Genomic DNA, 16,172 nt, shown 5'->3' with positions numbered 1-16,172 from the left:
ATGTCTCTTATTTTCCTGTGTGGTATTTCAGATACTTGGACTTATATTTTTTTTACTATTTTTTCCATTTTAATTAATTAATTCAACAGTTAATGACCTCCCACTATTTTTAATTAACTTGGCATTGGACTTCATACAGGGAACAGTGAGCAATCGGGTGCCATTGGGAAGATTTCAGAAGCTAACAAGTGGTTATAGCATAAAAGAAAAATTGCTGCAGTAGGTAAGGGTCAGGGAGGCATAGAGGAGGGAGTAACTAACTCAAAGGAGTATTGGAAGGCGTTACAGAGGATGTAACACTTGATCTATTTCTTCTGTTATGGCCAAGATTTCACTGGAGAAGGAGAAATGTACCAATGCAGAGGAAATAGTGTGTGTTATTGTCCTTAGGTGAGAAAGAACATGAAATAATAGGATAACTGCACAGTGAATGTAGCACAGTATGTGCTAAGGGATGGGGGCAATGTGGGCAGGAAACAAGAAGGTGAAATATGTAGTTCAAAATGTAGGTTGCAGCCAGATGAGGTCTCTGGGGAAAAAAATAAGCAAATATATCAGAAGTGTTTCAAATAAGGGGTACTGAAAACGTATATGTGTTGGATTTTCTTGCAAAAACCTAGTTTTAAATATATTTTTTGTCTTGTCCTCATAAGTTTACTTGCATTTTTCTTAGACTACTTAACCCTACATTTTTATGAGATCACAGTTGTTTTCAGAATGTGATATAATTAGACTTGTGATGTTGAAATTTCTAACTCTGAAATTCTATGATTCTATGTATGACTTTCTTTTGTTCTGTTTATATTTAAAACCCTTGCCTTAAAATATGTGAGCTTGTTTTGTGCATGAACTCAAAGATGTCAGTTTCTTATCATTTTCTCCAGAACCAGTATTAACTCAGTATTTTTCTCATAGCACTTCCTTGTTCCTCAGGCTGTAGATGATAGGATTGATCATGGGTGTGACTACCCCATAGAACAGGGTAATCAACTTCTTCAAAGTCATGTGTTTGGACTTTAGCTTTATGTACATAAAGAGGATTGTCTCATAAAACACAATCACCACTGTTATATGGGCTGAGCAGGTGGAGGAGGCCTTTTTCTTCCTTCAGCTGAATTGATTCTCAGTACAGCATAGATGATGAAAATATAGGAAACAAATTAGCAGTAATGGAGCAAATGAAAATATTACATTGCCCAACAGTATTATACTCTCATTCAAGAAAATATTTGTGCAGACCAGCTTTATTAAAGTCAGTACTTCACAAAAAAATGATTAATGATATTTCTTCCACAAAAGAACACTCATAATATGAGTACATTTTGTGCCAACCCATTGAGAAAGTTTAATCCCCAGGAGGTAGCTTCCATCCAAACACAAAGTTTCTAATTTATGATGATGAATTATCTTAGAAATTTGCTGATGACCATGTAGAAACCATATGCCATCACTGCCAGGAACACACACTCTGTGGACCCCATTACATAAAGAGATAGACATTTATGTAATACAAGCTATGAATGAGATACTTTTTTTTAATAATAAGAAGAGGGGACAAAAGAGGATGTGTACCAGATATCCAGCAAGGAGAGGCTACCAAAAAAGAAGTCCATGGTGTCCATGGTGTGTGGAGGTGGGATTCTTGGAGGGTTAAGATGACTAAGGTGCTGTTCTCCAGGAGGATTACCAGGCACATCACTAAAGACATGACAAAAAGACATTTTTGTCAATTCCTTGGTACTCAGAAAGGTCTCTCAGAATGAACTCAATTTCAGTTGTCCAATTGGTCCTTTCCATTTTTCTTTTTCATTCTTGAAAGGATCCAAAAGAGGATATAGCACATGAGTTAAATGAGCGGTTCCATGTTACATCAAGTAAGAGGTAATTGGGGTAGAAGGTGTAACAACTATGTGAGCACTAGCTGGAGTAGTGTTAATAGCAGTGAGATCAGCTCATGGGATTCCTCTTCTAGTGCATAAAACAGCTGAGTGACACTGGTAACTTATTAAAAATGCAGGCTTCTGTATTCCATTTCCTGGGATTGTGATACACAAAGTCTGAGGCAGGGAAGAATGATTTGCATTTTAAAATAAATATCTGGTATGAGATAGGTTAAAAAATAGTAACTAAAATTTCTCTGTCAAAAAAGTAAAAGAATATTTCCATTTTCTTGAAACACTGTTCTGATGTGACTTATTTGAGGGCTTCACTTAAGTAATGTTGGACATAGGATTTTGAGGACCCCTTGTGTTTTGCAGAGAAGAAAGGAAAAAATGGTTAAAAGAGCTCTGTTCTTGGGAAGGAAGCTTAACCACAGGACCTATTAAGATGTTCAGAAAGCAATTCTTTGTAATCAGGTCAATGAACTTCAGAAACAGTGATGTTGGACACCCAGTTTTAACTACTTTCCTGTTCAGTGCTGTGTTTTTTCCCCCATTATCTTCAGACTTTTAGTCAAAATTCGTTTTACCTAGGTTAGTGATTTTTGTGGTGAACAAATTGTGTTCACTATTTGGGTGAAGCAGTTCAAGGAAAGGTGAGCACTGCCTGCAGAAGTAAAAAATGGCTGAGGGCACCTGGAATATATATGTATATATATATTCACACACACACACACACACACACACACACCATTACCTCCTAATTGTATAAATTAGATAGGTGGTGACTATATGTCAGTTAATCTGGGTATATCTATATATTTAGGTAAATTCTTTGGAGATGCTTATAGTATGGCGTGGGATTGAGTTACAAATTAAGTTGCAGAGTTACAGTAAGAAAACTGAATAGCTTGATGGCTTATATGTTTTCATTACATGGTTTCAAACGTCTGAATTTTTTGTGAATTTCAAAATGCCACTCATATTCACATAGCACATGTTTCAGAGTTCTGAGTTTCAGAGCCAAATGCAGTAATTATTAGAAGATATTGTACAATAAAACCCTTTTTCTCTTTACTCAGTAATTGATTAACAAATTAACAAATTTGAATTAAATAACTAATATATATAAAATTCTTACAAGAGTGCCTAGAAATTTGTGTATTATTATTATTATTAATAACTAAGAGTTAATGTGGCTGAAAGAGGTCTTTCTGCTATATTATCAGTAAGACATAGTAGGATAAACAAGGGTCTGGACAAAAACCATCAGAATATGTTTGTATTAAGGATTCCAGCAGTATATGATAATAGATTGAGAATGGGATAAAACACATTCTCAAGACTTCTGATTGGTTATTTGATATACAGTAATGGATCTAATATAATTAAATCTTTAGGATGTTATTCTTGAAGTTTTCAAAAGTTTTTAACATCTTTTCCCTGAAGTGATTTAGAGTTATGGCTTAGAAAATTGCATGAGTCCCTGAGAGGAAGAAATATTTAAATTGCCTTCCTGAGCCAAGAGAATATTCTTTAGAGAATTTCCTGGGTCTTCACAATGGGGCAGTGTTTCCACCTGGGCGTGAAGGGCAAATGAAATCATCCATATTCTCAAATATTCATTTTCCTCTTACTTTTGTACTAGCAGAACCAAAATATACTCCCTTTGTAAACCATCTTATTTGGTTCTAATGAATAGAAGCTTTTAAAACAATTTTGAAATAGTACCTTTGCTATCATTGTTTACCAGAAAAGTCCTGTGACATTATGGCTCCTCAGTGGTTACACCTTCAGAAATTTATCAACGCCATGGAAAATTTTGTGCAATAGGCTGCAAATAGAAGACCAGTGCAACAGTCTGCTGTGTGTTACAACCTAGGGGGCAAGTCGACCTTCCATTTAAGGCAATTGCTGAAAACGTACTAATAACACAAATCCAAGGGGGTATCAGTTCAGTGAACTGAGTTGAATATTGAACTGGTGATAGAATATTTCTTATTATGAAGAGTCTATAGAGAATAGGAATTTAAAAAATTCTAAGATGATATTTTCTTTGATATACTGAGAAAAAGGAGAAAAATGAAAAATATGACCCAAAGAGTAATTTGAAACTGGAAGTAATTTGAATATCCAAAAAATATGGATATATAGGTCAAGAATTTATCTTACTGGGAATAAAGATTTACTTAGCCAGAATATAGATTCCTGGTCTGTGATTCAGTGTAAGTGCCTACATGTCCACTGGTGTCATTTGTTATTGGTCCAATGAGGTTGGAAAAATAGGCAGCAGATTTGCACTCTTATCCAGAACATAAAGGAGGCTGGTGTCACCAAAGTTGCGATTCTGTAACAATTTACCTTATGGCACCAGTTCAGTTTTCTTTGGTTTGGTCTACAAATGTTTTTCCAGCACTAATCATGAACAGACAGGCGGTCCCTGTCCTGGAGCCTCTCACTGGGGGTGCTATTTGGAAAACTTTATTACTTGTTTGAATACATCTTTTGGTTTGTGTAAAAGGAAATGAAGAGGAATAATGAGTCCTTAGCTAATAGGAAATAATTTTGACTTTCATAGTTATGTGTTGCATGAGTATTTGGGGAATTGTTTTGAGAACTTTTAAGTATTTTGTTGTTGTTGGTGATGCATTCCTGTGGTAACTTTAGACATAATATTTGTGACCCAACCCCCCCCACACATACACTCATTTAACTTTTAGATAAATGAATTGAAATAGCCTTTAAAAAAAAAGTCAACCTGTGAGTTCTTTGTTTTATATGGCGTTGGCCTTTGCTATAGTGATATAACACTCTTCATTACAAAGTGAGTAGAGTTTGGCATCAATATCATATCAGGTATGATGAAAATTTGTATGTTGGTTGGGTAAGAAGAAACCAGATACCTGACCAGTTTTGACTGATAAAAATTTAAAGGTACTATTGTAGGAGTGAAAACTGGGGAAAGAAACGTGGAAGAACTTGAAAAAAATGAAGTCAATAGAAGATGAAGGAAACCAAAACAGTATTTACCTTATGCCAGATTCTTTGTATGCATTTAAAAATTTTTTCTCCCAAGAACACCACAATGAGACTATTAAAATCCCCACGGTATAGGTGAGAATATTGAGATGCAAAAGTTAAGTAAATTGCCCAAGGTCACATAGCTAGTACCTGGACCTGTTAACAGAGAGGATATGGATGAAGGACCCTAGCCCTGTGGTCACTGCTGGCCAAAGACAGGCTTAATCCATACAGAAATCATGTCTAGTATGTGTTCATATGTTCTTCACAAAGACAGAGGCCTGTCATCGAGCCGGTCCACTCAGAGAAGGGTTTCAGTGAGGCCGGAGTGGAGCAGCGTGGACGGAAGCTACAGCTTTTAGTGGGTGTGGGCCCCCAGGTGGGATAAGTTTGGGAACAGTGGAAGCTGGGAAAACAGGAAGCGGAGGCCAGTGCGGCTGTTTCTGCAGCACAGACTTGCCACAGGCCCTGTCGCTGGGTAGCGCTTTGAGCTTCTGCCTGTGCACGGTGAAGACCACGCCACCTCAAAGCCCATTTCCCTCCAAACTTGATAGCCGCCTCCTCCTCTCTGTGGCTGGGCCTGTGGAGGGTGCAGTCGTATACATTGTGATGTAATATTTTCAACATCTTGCGACTTCATGCTAGAAGTTTTCTATTGTCTGTAGAACCTTTTTATAGAAATACTAAAGCACACCTGCATGTCAGTAAAAATCTCAACTTCATACCAGAAAATGGATATTCTTTCCAGTAGACAGAGTGAGCTTACAGCATAAAACTGCTTCTCAATCATCATTTACTGGGTAATTGGGACTTGGGGGCCTTTATTTATCACCTAGCATTAAGAAGGTGAATCTGGGACTCAGAGTAAAAAAAGCATGCATCTTTGGGGTATAAAAGAATCCAAAAGCATAAACGGTTGGGTTAATTGAAATAAGGGGAAAATAAGATGAAAGGAGAAGTACCCTAATAGTGGCCAAAGGCAGGTCTAGGTGATTAGAAGCTGGTTGAATAGGTCCAAAGGATTCACTTCAGACCTAAATTTTGTACCAAGTTTCTTGAATAAGAAGAAATGGTCTATACATTAAGTACCTGTTTATTTTGTAAATGAATTAGAGCAGTTTCAATGGATTCTGTGTCCATGAACAAGAATATTACTGGAAATTTGTGTGTGTGTGTGTGTGTGTGTGTGTGTGTGTGTGTGTGTGTGTGTGTGTTGGGAGAGGGAGGTGCTATTTCTGAGGAAAAATTAAAAGGAATGGCCTGAGACTTTATGAGGCAAGGTCTTTGGATGCAGAACCTATTGTTTGTGCTCCCTGGGTGATGTGGATATCTCCCTGGGGAATCACTCCAAGTGAGAGGTGTTAAAGAACAGAACTGTTGGAAGATGTCTTTTTGGTCACAGTCTTTCTTTGTGTCCCCTTCCATTGGACTTAAGCAGCAACTAGTTAAAATGGCAGTTAAAAGTGTTTACATTAAGAGAATGAGTAGACAGGTCACAGACTTGTAGACAGTATGTGCAAGTCATATATCTGATAATGTTTCATAGCCGGACTAGATGAAGAATTCTCAAGACTCAACAATTAGAAAACAAACAACCCAATTAAAAATGAGCAGAAGACATGAACGATACTTTACTGAAGAGAGTATAAGGATGGCAAAAAACCCCCCAAACAATAGTCATTAGGGAAATGCAATTTAAAATCATGATGGGATATCACCACATACCTATTAGAATGGGAAAAATATATAATTACTGACAATATCAACTGTTGATCAGGATGGGAAGCAACTAGAACTCTCATACATTGGAATGCAAAAATGCAGCCACTCTGGAAAACCTTTTGACAGTGTCTTATAAACTTAAATGTTCTTACCTCATATCATCTAGTATGCCACTCCTGGATCTTTACCCTAGAAAAATGAAAGGTTGTGTTCACACAAAAATCTGGGCGTAAATGTTTATAACAGCCTATTCATTATTGCCCCACACTGGAAACAACCCTAATGTCTTTCAACAGGTAAATAGATAAACTGTAGTATATCACTACAATGGAGTACTACTCACCAGTAACAACTTGGATGAATCTCAGAGGATTTATGCTAAGTGAAAGGAGCCAGATGGCAATGGCTCATATGATTCCTTTTATATGCCATTCTGTTAAAGGGTAAACTATAGGGATAACAAGCATATACATCTTTGCCAGGATTTATGAATGGATGAAAGGAGTGATTATAAAGTGGTAGCCCAAGGGGGTTTTTATGGCGATAGAAGAGTTCTATGTCCTGATTATTGTGATAGATACATGAATCTGTATATGTTTTAAAATTCATAGAACTACAAGCTGAAAGAGACAAAATCAATTTTATTGTATATTTTACTGTATGATAATTTAAAAAATAAAATTAAAAATGTCACTCTATCTCTCATCAAAAAGGTATTTTCATTGTCAGAAGACTTTAGATTACTGGGCTTCACATAAATTACACCTGTTTTTTTGGCAATCAGGCAATCAGTAAACACTGGTTGGGTTTTTTGCTGACCATTCTTCCATCAGATTGACACACTTCTTTCAGCGTTTCAGTATGCAGTGGGTTACTGTTGAGTCTTCCTGACCCAGGAGCTAGGCTGCCTAAATCTCAGCTTATTATGGACCACAAGCCAGCTTGAGTTTGAGCCCAGGCTTTGCTACACATCATTTATATGACTTTAGGCTTAAACTCACTTAGTTTAACTTAGATAAGTTCCTTATCTTTAAAATGATAAAAATTGTGGGGTTTACATGAGGTAATGCATGGAAAAAACCTCACACACAGTTGCTGGTTCAGAAAGAGTGATCAGTATAATTGCTTTTCCCTCATATTTCTCTTCCCGTATTGTTTACTTCTTCACTCCCTTACTTTTCTCTCTTTTTCCCCTTCCCTATTTTCTTTCTGCTGTCTTCTCATTGGGTTCATGCAAAATTTCTATATTTGTGCATTGGTGAAGTTGGACTTACCATAGTAAAGAAACTATTGCTTTTTAAAAAAATTATTTGAATTCTTACAGTTAAAAGAGAGAAGTAAAATGGAATGGGAAAACCAAACCATTCTGGTGGAATGTTTTCTGAAGGGGCTTTCTGGTTACCCAAGGCTTGAACTACTCTTTTTTTGTGCCAATCTTAATAATGTATGTGGTCATCCTTCTGGGTAATGGCACCCTTATTTTAATCAGCATCTGAGACTCCCACCTTCATACCTCTATGTACTTCTTCCTGGGAACCTCTCCTCCTTGGACATCTGCTACACCACCACCTCCATTCCCTCCACACTGGTGAGCTTCCTCTTGGAAAGAAAGAAGATCTCCTTCTCTAGCTGTGCATTGCAGATGTTCCTTGGCTTGGCCATGGGGACAACAGAGTGTGTGCTCCTGGGCATGATGGCCTTTGACCGGTATGTGGCTATCTGCAACCCCTGGATCATAGGAGCTGTCAACTCTGCAGTACAAACTGTGTTTGTGGTACAGTTGCCCTTCTGCAGGAATAATGTCATCCATCATTTCTCCTGTGAAATTCTGACTGTCATGAAATTGGCCTGTGCTGACATCTCAGGCGATGAGTTCATCATGTTTGTGGCTGTGATATTGTTCACATTGGTGCCCCTGCTCTTGATTGTCATCTCTTACTCATTAATCATTTCCAGCATCCTGAAAATCCACACTTCTGAGGGGAGAAGCAAAGCCTTCTCTACCTGCTTGGCTCATCTGATAATATTCTCTGGAACTATTCTCTTCATGTACATGAAGCCCAAGTCTAAAGAGCCACTTAATTCAGATGTCTTGGATGCTATTGACAAACTTATATCCATGTTCTATGGGGTGATGACTCCCATGATGAATCCTTTAATCAGTCTCAGAAACAAGGATGTGAAGGAAGCAGTAACACATCTATCTAACAGAAGGTTCTTTAACAAGTGAATGGAAAAATATTGGATTGTGAACATGTTGGACATTGTTGAAACTTGAGAATTATTTTGGGATTTTGGTTAATTTAACTTCTTTTTGCACTTTCGTATTTTAAAAAATTTTAGTAATGACACCATTTCAAAATTATTTCATGCTTATTGTAGAGAATTTGCAAGATACAGGACAGTAGGGTGAGGAAAAGAGAGAGCACCTATTACCCTAATACTTTATGAAAGATATTCTATATTCATTGCAGTATTGGAATTGAGTGTTATATGCCTCTTTATGTTCACTTTTTTATACATTATTTCATAAGTAATGCTTCATTAAATCTTTCAAAATAAATAAAGCTCTCTGTTGTGAAAAAATCTAAACAGAAATCCCCCAGAACACTGCACCCACATTCCAGTGGAGAGTCTTATGTTGTAGTTTCCCATTAATCTCCAAATAGTCCTAAGCCAGTAAATACTATTTTCTTGCTCAGTATTTAGAATATTTTTTTCTGTGGAACTGTAGGGATACTGAACCTTTGGGACTATAGAGGGAGTGGGTAAATGGGGCTTTTGGGTGAGCCCTATGCAATCAATCAAGATGTCCTTTTTATTTCCCTAAATTTTTTTTCACCTTACTTGTTAGCTTTAGCATAAAGAAAATTTTGCAAAATTAAAACTAAGTTTGAAATCCAGTCTGCTACTCCAGGTGAAAATGTGGACAAATGTTGAGTTGGATGGTGGGTCATATCAGTGTGATTTAGAAGAAGGCAGATTTCTTTGATATCCTGAGGAAATTCCAATACTTTTTCAAATCTTAGAATATCAGAGCTCTTGATTTCTAGTGTAGACCTGCATTTATGTCTTGTCTCTGTTACTGGCTAGCTTTGTGACCCTAGTGATCTGAGGAAGCAGAGGATTGGGAGATGTCAGAAGGAGGTAACATTATCTTGATTTTCCTTGGCTTTCTCCTCAAATTTTTACTCTATCTGAAGAGAACACTTCTAATTTACAGCCCAAGATGAATGAGAAAGTGTGTTCAGGAGTGAGCCACATTCTAGGAAATCCATTTGGCTGGATACATTTTATATTGATGGATCTTTAAATTCAGAGGATGTTGGGCCTACAGATATTTTACACAGGCAAGTAAGAATTAAATGTTTGTGGAATTTGGGGTATATTCATTTTATTTTTCCAAGTTTACTTTTTAATTTTAGTAGAAGGACTGTTAAACAGTCATGAACTCTATTTAGTTACCGCTAGCTTCTATCATCGTTATGCACAGATTAAATCTGACGCAAAGGTTGAGACCATTGATGTATCAGATTCACACTCTGACAAAATAGGTTTTAAGAACCTATTAGTTCCCATACAGCAGCTCATAGGACATTTTCCCCCCATAAGAATTCCAAGTAGGTGGAAAACCTCTGAAGTCAGGCATATTATGTTTGACCCACAGGCTATCCTGTATACTCAGACTCTAATTTTGTTTTTTCTCACAGCTTGAGTCCAACTGCTTCCATAAACTCTCTGGGAATACTGATCTAGGTCCTAGTCTTATATCACATTTATAAATTTCAGCTAGAAAATTAATTAAAGCAAATAGAAATTTTAATGTGCATATTTCTCCTCAGAGGAGAACACCAGAAGTGTTTTCCCGCCTCACAGGGTTGTAGAATCAAGGTCTCAAGGAAAGAAAGGCAAGTCCCCTGTTTTGATGTACCCACGTGTTCAAACTTGCTGGGCAAATACACTATCATTATAATATTGATATACTTATTTAATACTTGGCCTCTAGAGTGTTTTCCTTCAGAAAGTTTATTTTGAAAGCTTTTACTGTTTTTTCCAGTTTCTCAATTTTTCTTAGGATTTGTGATTTGGAAAACATAAGTTTCTTGAGAAGGAATGATAACACCCCCGTGCTATCATTTAATAATAATAGTAAATGAAATAATTCCTTTCTGCTTAAATCATCCAGAAGATATTCTGTCATTTGTAACTAAGCCCTGATTGACACTTATGGCAAATGAGGCCCTCTTTGCTTTGGTTTGTTTAGTTTCATCTTCCGCTAACCTCCATATGCATCTTTAGTTAGGTTCTTGTGATGCTGAGTTATTTTCTTTTCCTGTGTTCATCATGCCATTTCTTATCTTTCACCATTGATGTTATTTTCCTCTTCTTGGAATATCCTTCCCTATATTACTTCTCTCTCAAATTCTTACTCACAAATTAAGAATCAGTTTAGGTCTCACCTCTCCTGCAAATTATTCCTTGATTCTGAATTGCTTGTCATTTATACTTCTGTAGCACACCAAGACATCATTTTTTTTTTAACATCTTTATTGGATTATAATTGCTTTACAATGGTGTGTTAGTTTCTGCTTTATAACAAGTCAAACAGCTATACATATACATATATCCCCATATCTCCTCCCTCTTGCGTCTGCCTCCCACCCTCCCTATCCAACCCCTCTAGGTGGTCATGAAGCACTGAGTTGATCTCCCTGTGCTATGTGGCTGCTTCTCACTAGCTATTTTACATTCGGTAGTGTATATATGTCCATGCCACTCTCTTACTTCGTCCCAGCTTACCCTTCCGGTGTGAGGTGGTACCTCATTGTAAATATAACTTTAAACATTTTTAGTATATTGTTAAGTACTCAAAATTGTATACATGTAATATACAAATGTAATAACTTTAGTAGATCTTTAGCTAATTTGTTATTGACCTCTGTTTTAGGCTGAATTGTGTCTCTTCAAAACTCTTATGCTGAAAAAAAAAAAACAAAAAAAAAAACAAAAAAAAACTCTTATGCTGAAGGTATAACCCCCCATTCCTCCCTCCCCCCTATATACCTAGTACCTCAGAATGTGTCTGCATTTGGTGATATGACCTTTATAAAGGTGGTTAAATTAAAATGAGGCCGTTAGTGTAGGCCCTTATATAAGCTGAGTTGTATCATTATGAGAAGAGAAAATTTGGACACACATACATACACCAGCTGTGCTCACACACAGAGGAAAGGACATAATGAGAAGGTGACTACAAGCTAAGGAGAGGCCTCAGAAGAAATCAGACTTGCCGACATCCTAATTCTGGACTTCTAGCTTCCAGAACTGTGAGCAAATAAATTTCTATTTTGTAAGTCACCCAGTCTGTGATGTTTTGTTATGGCAGCCTTAGCAAACTAATATAACCACTTTTTCAGCATAGCTAAATTTAATGGAAACAGTTACGTATTCTGTAAATGTGTGGCTTTGTTTTAAATGTGTGGATATGTTTGTATGTGCAGATATGTGTGTATGATGTGAATGTCTATATACAAATATAAAGATCTGTAGAAATATATCCTGATTAGAAGTGGAGTGGAGGAGTGCCAGTCATGAAAAAAAAATATCAGAGAGTTTAGTGGTATGTTTTTGGTCTTAGGATGCTGCAATTTTTTTTGTACATTCCAAGAAGCTACAGGGTGCTTCAGTGAAACTACTAGTACCCTTTTTATCCTTCTATTCCCTGACATGTGGTTCCTTAAATCCAAGGGTACAAATGAACTCATTAGCACTTAGAAAGAAAAGACATGATATTTATATTATAGAATTTGTAATACCCAAAGCCCACTAAATGGGTGTAAGTGTTGAAATATGTGAAATATCTTATTATATAAACCATAATATACAAGGAATTAAAAATGTACACTCATAATATTTCATAGCATTTGTATTCCCCCTCTGGACCAGATGGATAAATGTACAAAACTTATTTGCTTTTTTTCATGGAATTGTTAACAATGCCAGTAAAATTGTTGTGATGGCTTGGACCCAAGTTGAGGGCTGCCCATTTGTGTAGAAGAAAGAGATAGAAGATGTAATGGAATTAATTTTAGGGGATGTGAGGAAATCATAACAAAGGTTTATCTAGTCTGTCCAAAGAGTGACAACCTCATCAAGACAGGTATTTAGATTGGGGTCAATAGATTGACCAATCATTAATAATAATCTTTGAAGGCTATGGTCTGTGGCCATTGGAGGAGTAATAGAAGGGTGAGAGAATGGAAGAGAGTATCACAAGTATGCATAAGTAATAGCTAATACAGTGATGAGACTTAAGGCAATGATTAATTTCAGCTAGTCATATTCGCTCATCTGTCTTCATTCACTGTCTCCATAAGGCCAGGGTGAATCTGATCTATGGATGAAGAGATAGAAATTATCCAAGACTCAAAAGTTCTATTTCTATGTGGAACCCTTCTAAGTAAAGTTTGTATTCCTTTTAAAATTTTCTGTTATCTGGCCTTGGGTTTATTATCTCCAAGTGGATACTTTTCTGCAACAGACTTCACCAAATATCTATAAGCCTGTGATTATGCCTTCACTTTGTGAAGACCTCTTAAGGCTTTTGATAGGATTATAGGCATTAATATTGTGGTTTTGTCGGCCTGATGTGAGTAAACTTCAGTAGTACACATACTAGGTAACTGTGGTTTTCTCATTCTTTTATTGCCTATGACTAATATTTCATAATTGGTTATTTTAATACATTTAATAGTAAGATGGAGTTAACATTACTTATTTCTTATAAAATGCAATAAAAAGGAGAGATTGGAAGTCAAGGTTAATGGTTTATTCCATATAGGAAATAATCAATTCCTTTTAAAGTCAACACATAGAATGCCTCTGTATTAAAGAAGCAATTGGAACATATTATGATAAATAAAAAGGTTTGTGAACAAAGTGAGAAGCAATGTTCAGATGGAAATGGGTATTAATTAAAAAATCCTATTCATTATCTCTTCCACTGAACCCTCATTAGCACAATAAAATAAAAGAAATCACAACCTGATCCTCAATTAAAGTCATAAAGCATGTTATTCTACCTAATATTCTACATACTCGTGTTGAAGAAATAAAAATTTGTGGAAAAATATTTTCATGTCTTATTTACTATATCAGTACTTGTCAGTTTAGTTATTGCTGCAGCAGGAGTGGTAATGTGGTATTATGGAAAATCATGGGCAGTAAAACCAGGGAACTCAGGATTGAATTCCTGTTCTTTCACTCTGAGCTGTGTGACCTTGGAAAACTGAACTTGACCTCTGTGTGCTTTGAAGACGGATACAGCAATGTCTACATTATGAAGTTGTTGTGACAATCAAATGAGAAAATAAATTCAAAACCAGCAACCGGGGGCTTCCCTGGTGGCGCAGTGGTTGAGAATCTGCCTGCCAATGCAGGGGACATGGGTTCGAGCCCTGGTCTGGGAAGATTCCACATGCCGCGGAGCAACTGGGCCCGTGAGCCACAATTACTGAGCCTGCGCGTCTGGAGCCTGTGCTCTGCAACAAGAGAGGCCGCGATAGTGAGAGGCCAGCGCACCACGATGAGGAGTGGCCCCCGCTTGCCGCAACTGGAGAAAGCCCTCGCACAGAAACAAAGACCCAACACAGCTAAAAATAAATAAATAAATTAATTAATTAAAAACAAAACAAAACAAAAAAACTTTGCCTCCAATATAAGAGCTTATTTTGCGCATAAACTCAAAGATGTAACTTCCTCACCCTTTCCTCCAGAACCAGTCTAGCTGCCAATTTTCTCATAGCTCAATGGACCTCTGTATTCTTCAGTCATTGAGCATGGTAGGATTGAGCATGAGTGTGACTACTCCATAGAACAGGGCAATCAGTTTGTCAGAAGCAGAGTCTTTGGAATTTGGCTTCATATACATTAAGAGGATTGACCCATAAAACACAGTCACCACTGTTACGTGGGCTGAGCAGGTGGAAAAAGCCTTTTTTCTTCCCCCAGCTGAATTGATTCTTAGTACAGTAGAAAGGATGAAAATGTAGGAGATACCAACAGTAATGGAGCAAACAAAAATATTACATCGCTCAACATTTTAGTAATCATATTCAAGGAAATATCTGTGCAACCCAGCTTGACAAAAGCCAATATTTCACAAACAAAATGATTGATGACATTTTTTCCACAGAAGGGTGACCGTATTGCTACAATTGTTTCTGTCAATGAGTTGAGAAAGCCCAATCCCCAGGAGGGAGCTGCCATCTGAATACAAAGTGCCTTGCTCATGATGATGGTGTATCTCAAAGGGATGCAGATGCCTACATAATAGTTATATGCCGTCACTGCTAGGAGCACACACTCTGTAGACCCCATAGTGTAAGAGACAGACATCTGAACAACACATCTAGTGAAGGAGATGGTTTTTTTCTCTGATAGAAAGTGTATCAGCGATGAGGGGATAAAGGAGGATGTGTACCAAATGTCAAGGAAGGAAAGATTACCAAGGAAGAAGTACATAGGGGTGTGAAGGCAGAAATCCAGGAGAGTGAGGATGATCTATGTGCTGTTCCCCAGGAGGATTACCAGGTACATCACCAAGCACATCACAAAAAGGAGTTTTTCGGCTCTTGGGTACTCAGAAAGTCCCTGTAGAATGAACTCAATCTCTGTCCGATTGGTCCTGTCCATTTTACTTTTTAATACCTGGAGTAATCCAGAAGAGATGTGGGTTTAAGGAGTCTATGTAGTATTATCATACAAAGTAAGAGATAATTAGAGGTAGGGCAACACGTGTGTCAGTACTAGCTGGAGTGGGTTTACAATTGTGAGTTTAGCTTTTCAAATTCCTCTTCTAGCTCATAAGTTAGGGATAGAAGACATGCAATAATTACATTGGTAGTTTATTAAAAATACAGACTTCTGTATTCTATATCCTGAGATTGTGATGCACAAGTTCTGAGTCAGGGAAGAACTATGTGCATTTTAATAAACATTTGTTATTTCTGATTCAGTTGACCCACAGACTTACTTTGAATATCATTATTTTGGAGATAGCATGCTTAATCTCTTAAAAATATCGATTTATTTGATTTTATACCATGCCAGTCATTAACAGTAACATTGGTTTAGGGTTTTACAATTTATGAATATGCTCACATGTATTACTTATTTTATCATCACTATAATTTTTTGAGGAAAATAAAGTTCATAGAGGTAAAAGTATTTTAAAACACAGTAAGTGGACAAACCACTATTCAAATCTACATTTTCTGATTTACATCCCCCTTTTTTATTTGCATGGTTATTGCCCTCCCAAAATTATGCAAGTTTTCTAAGGAGTGGGAATAAGGCATCTTTTAAAATAATGCCCTCCAGATGTTTCTGTTGTGCAACTGAGGAAGAGAACCACCCATCTAGGGGAGTGTTTCCAAGTTTTAGTATACAGATGAGTCACATGGGAAATCTTTGAAAAAGATTCTCATTCAGTAGTTCTGAAGTGAGTTCTAAGATCTGAATTTATTAACATGTCTCCAGATGCTGCTG

General features: G+C 36.9%; 2 protein-coding genes and 1 pseudogene across 2 annotated transcripts; 1 reads left to right on the top strand and 2 right to left on the bottom strand.

Moving 5' to 3' along the window:
* Positions 1–909: 909 nt before the first annotated feature.
* Positions 910–1,622, bottom strand: LOC118896404 (annotated as a pseudogene).
* Positions 1,623–1,655: 33 nt separating this feature from the next.
* On the top strand, positions 1,656–8,853 carry LOC118896403 (olfactory receptor 13C9-like). The gene is made up of 4 exons (XM_036854173.1): positions 1,656–1,664; positions 1,820–1,881; positions 5,175–5,280; positions 8,113–8,853. The coding sequence occupies exons 1-4, from the start codon at positions 1,656–1,658 to the stop codon at positions 8,851–8,853; spliced, it is 918 nt and encodes a 305-aa protein (XP_036710068.1).
* Positions 8,854–14,448: 5,595 nt separating this feature from the next.
* On the bottom strand, positions 14,449–15,317 carry LOC118896401 (olfactory receptor 13D1-like). Its single transcript, XM_036854171.1, is given in 2 exon segments — positions 14,449–14,678; positions 14,681–15,317. Coding segments are annotated over 2 exon segments (867 nt in total).
* Positions 15,318–16,172: the final 855 nt, after the last annotated feature.

This window comes from Balaenoptera musculus, chromosome 6, assembly GCF_009873245.2.
Source record: "Balaenoptera musculus isolate JJ_BM4_2016_0621 chromosome 6, mBalMus1.pri.v3, whole genome shotgun sequence".
Lineage (NCBI taxonomy): Eukaryota > Metazoa > Chordata > Mammalia > Artiodactyla > Balaenopteridae > Balaenoptera > Balaenoptera musculus.
This window is presented reverse-complemented; position numbering and strand designations above follow the sequence as displayed.

Coding starts and splice junctions, on each gene's coding strand:
- LOC118896403 (XM_036854173.1), top strand. Junction 1,882..5,174: donor CATGTTACATCAAGTAAGAG/GTAATTGGGGTA, acceptor TTCTTCACAAAG/ACAGAGGCCTGTCATCGAGC. Junction 5,281..8,112: donor TAGTGGGTGTGGGCCCCCAG/GTGGGATAAGTT, acceptor TATTTTAATCAG/CATCTGAGACTCCCACCTTC.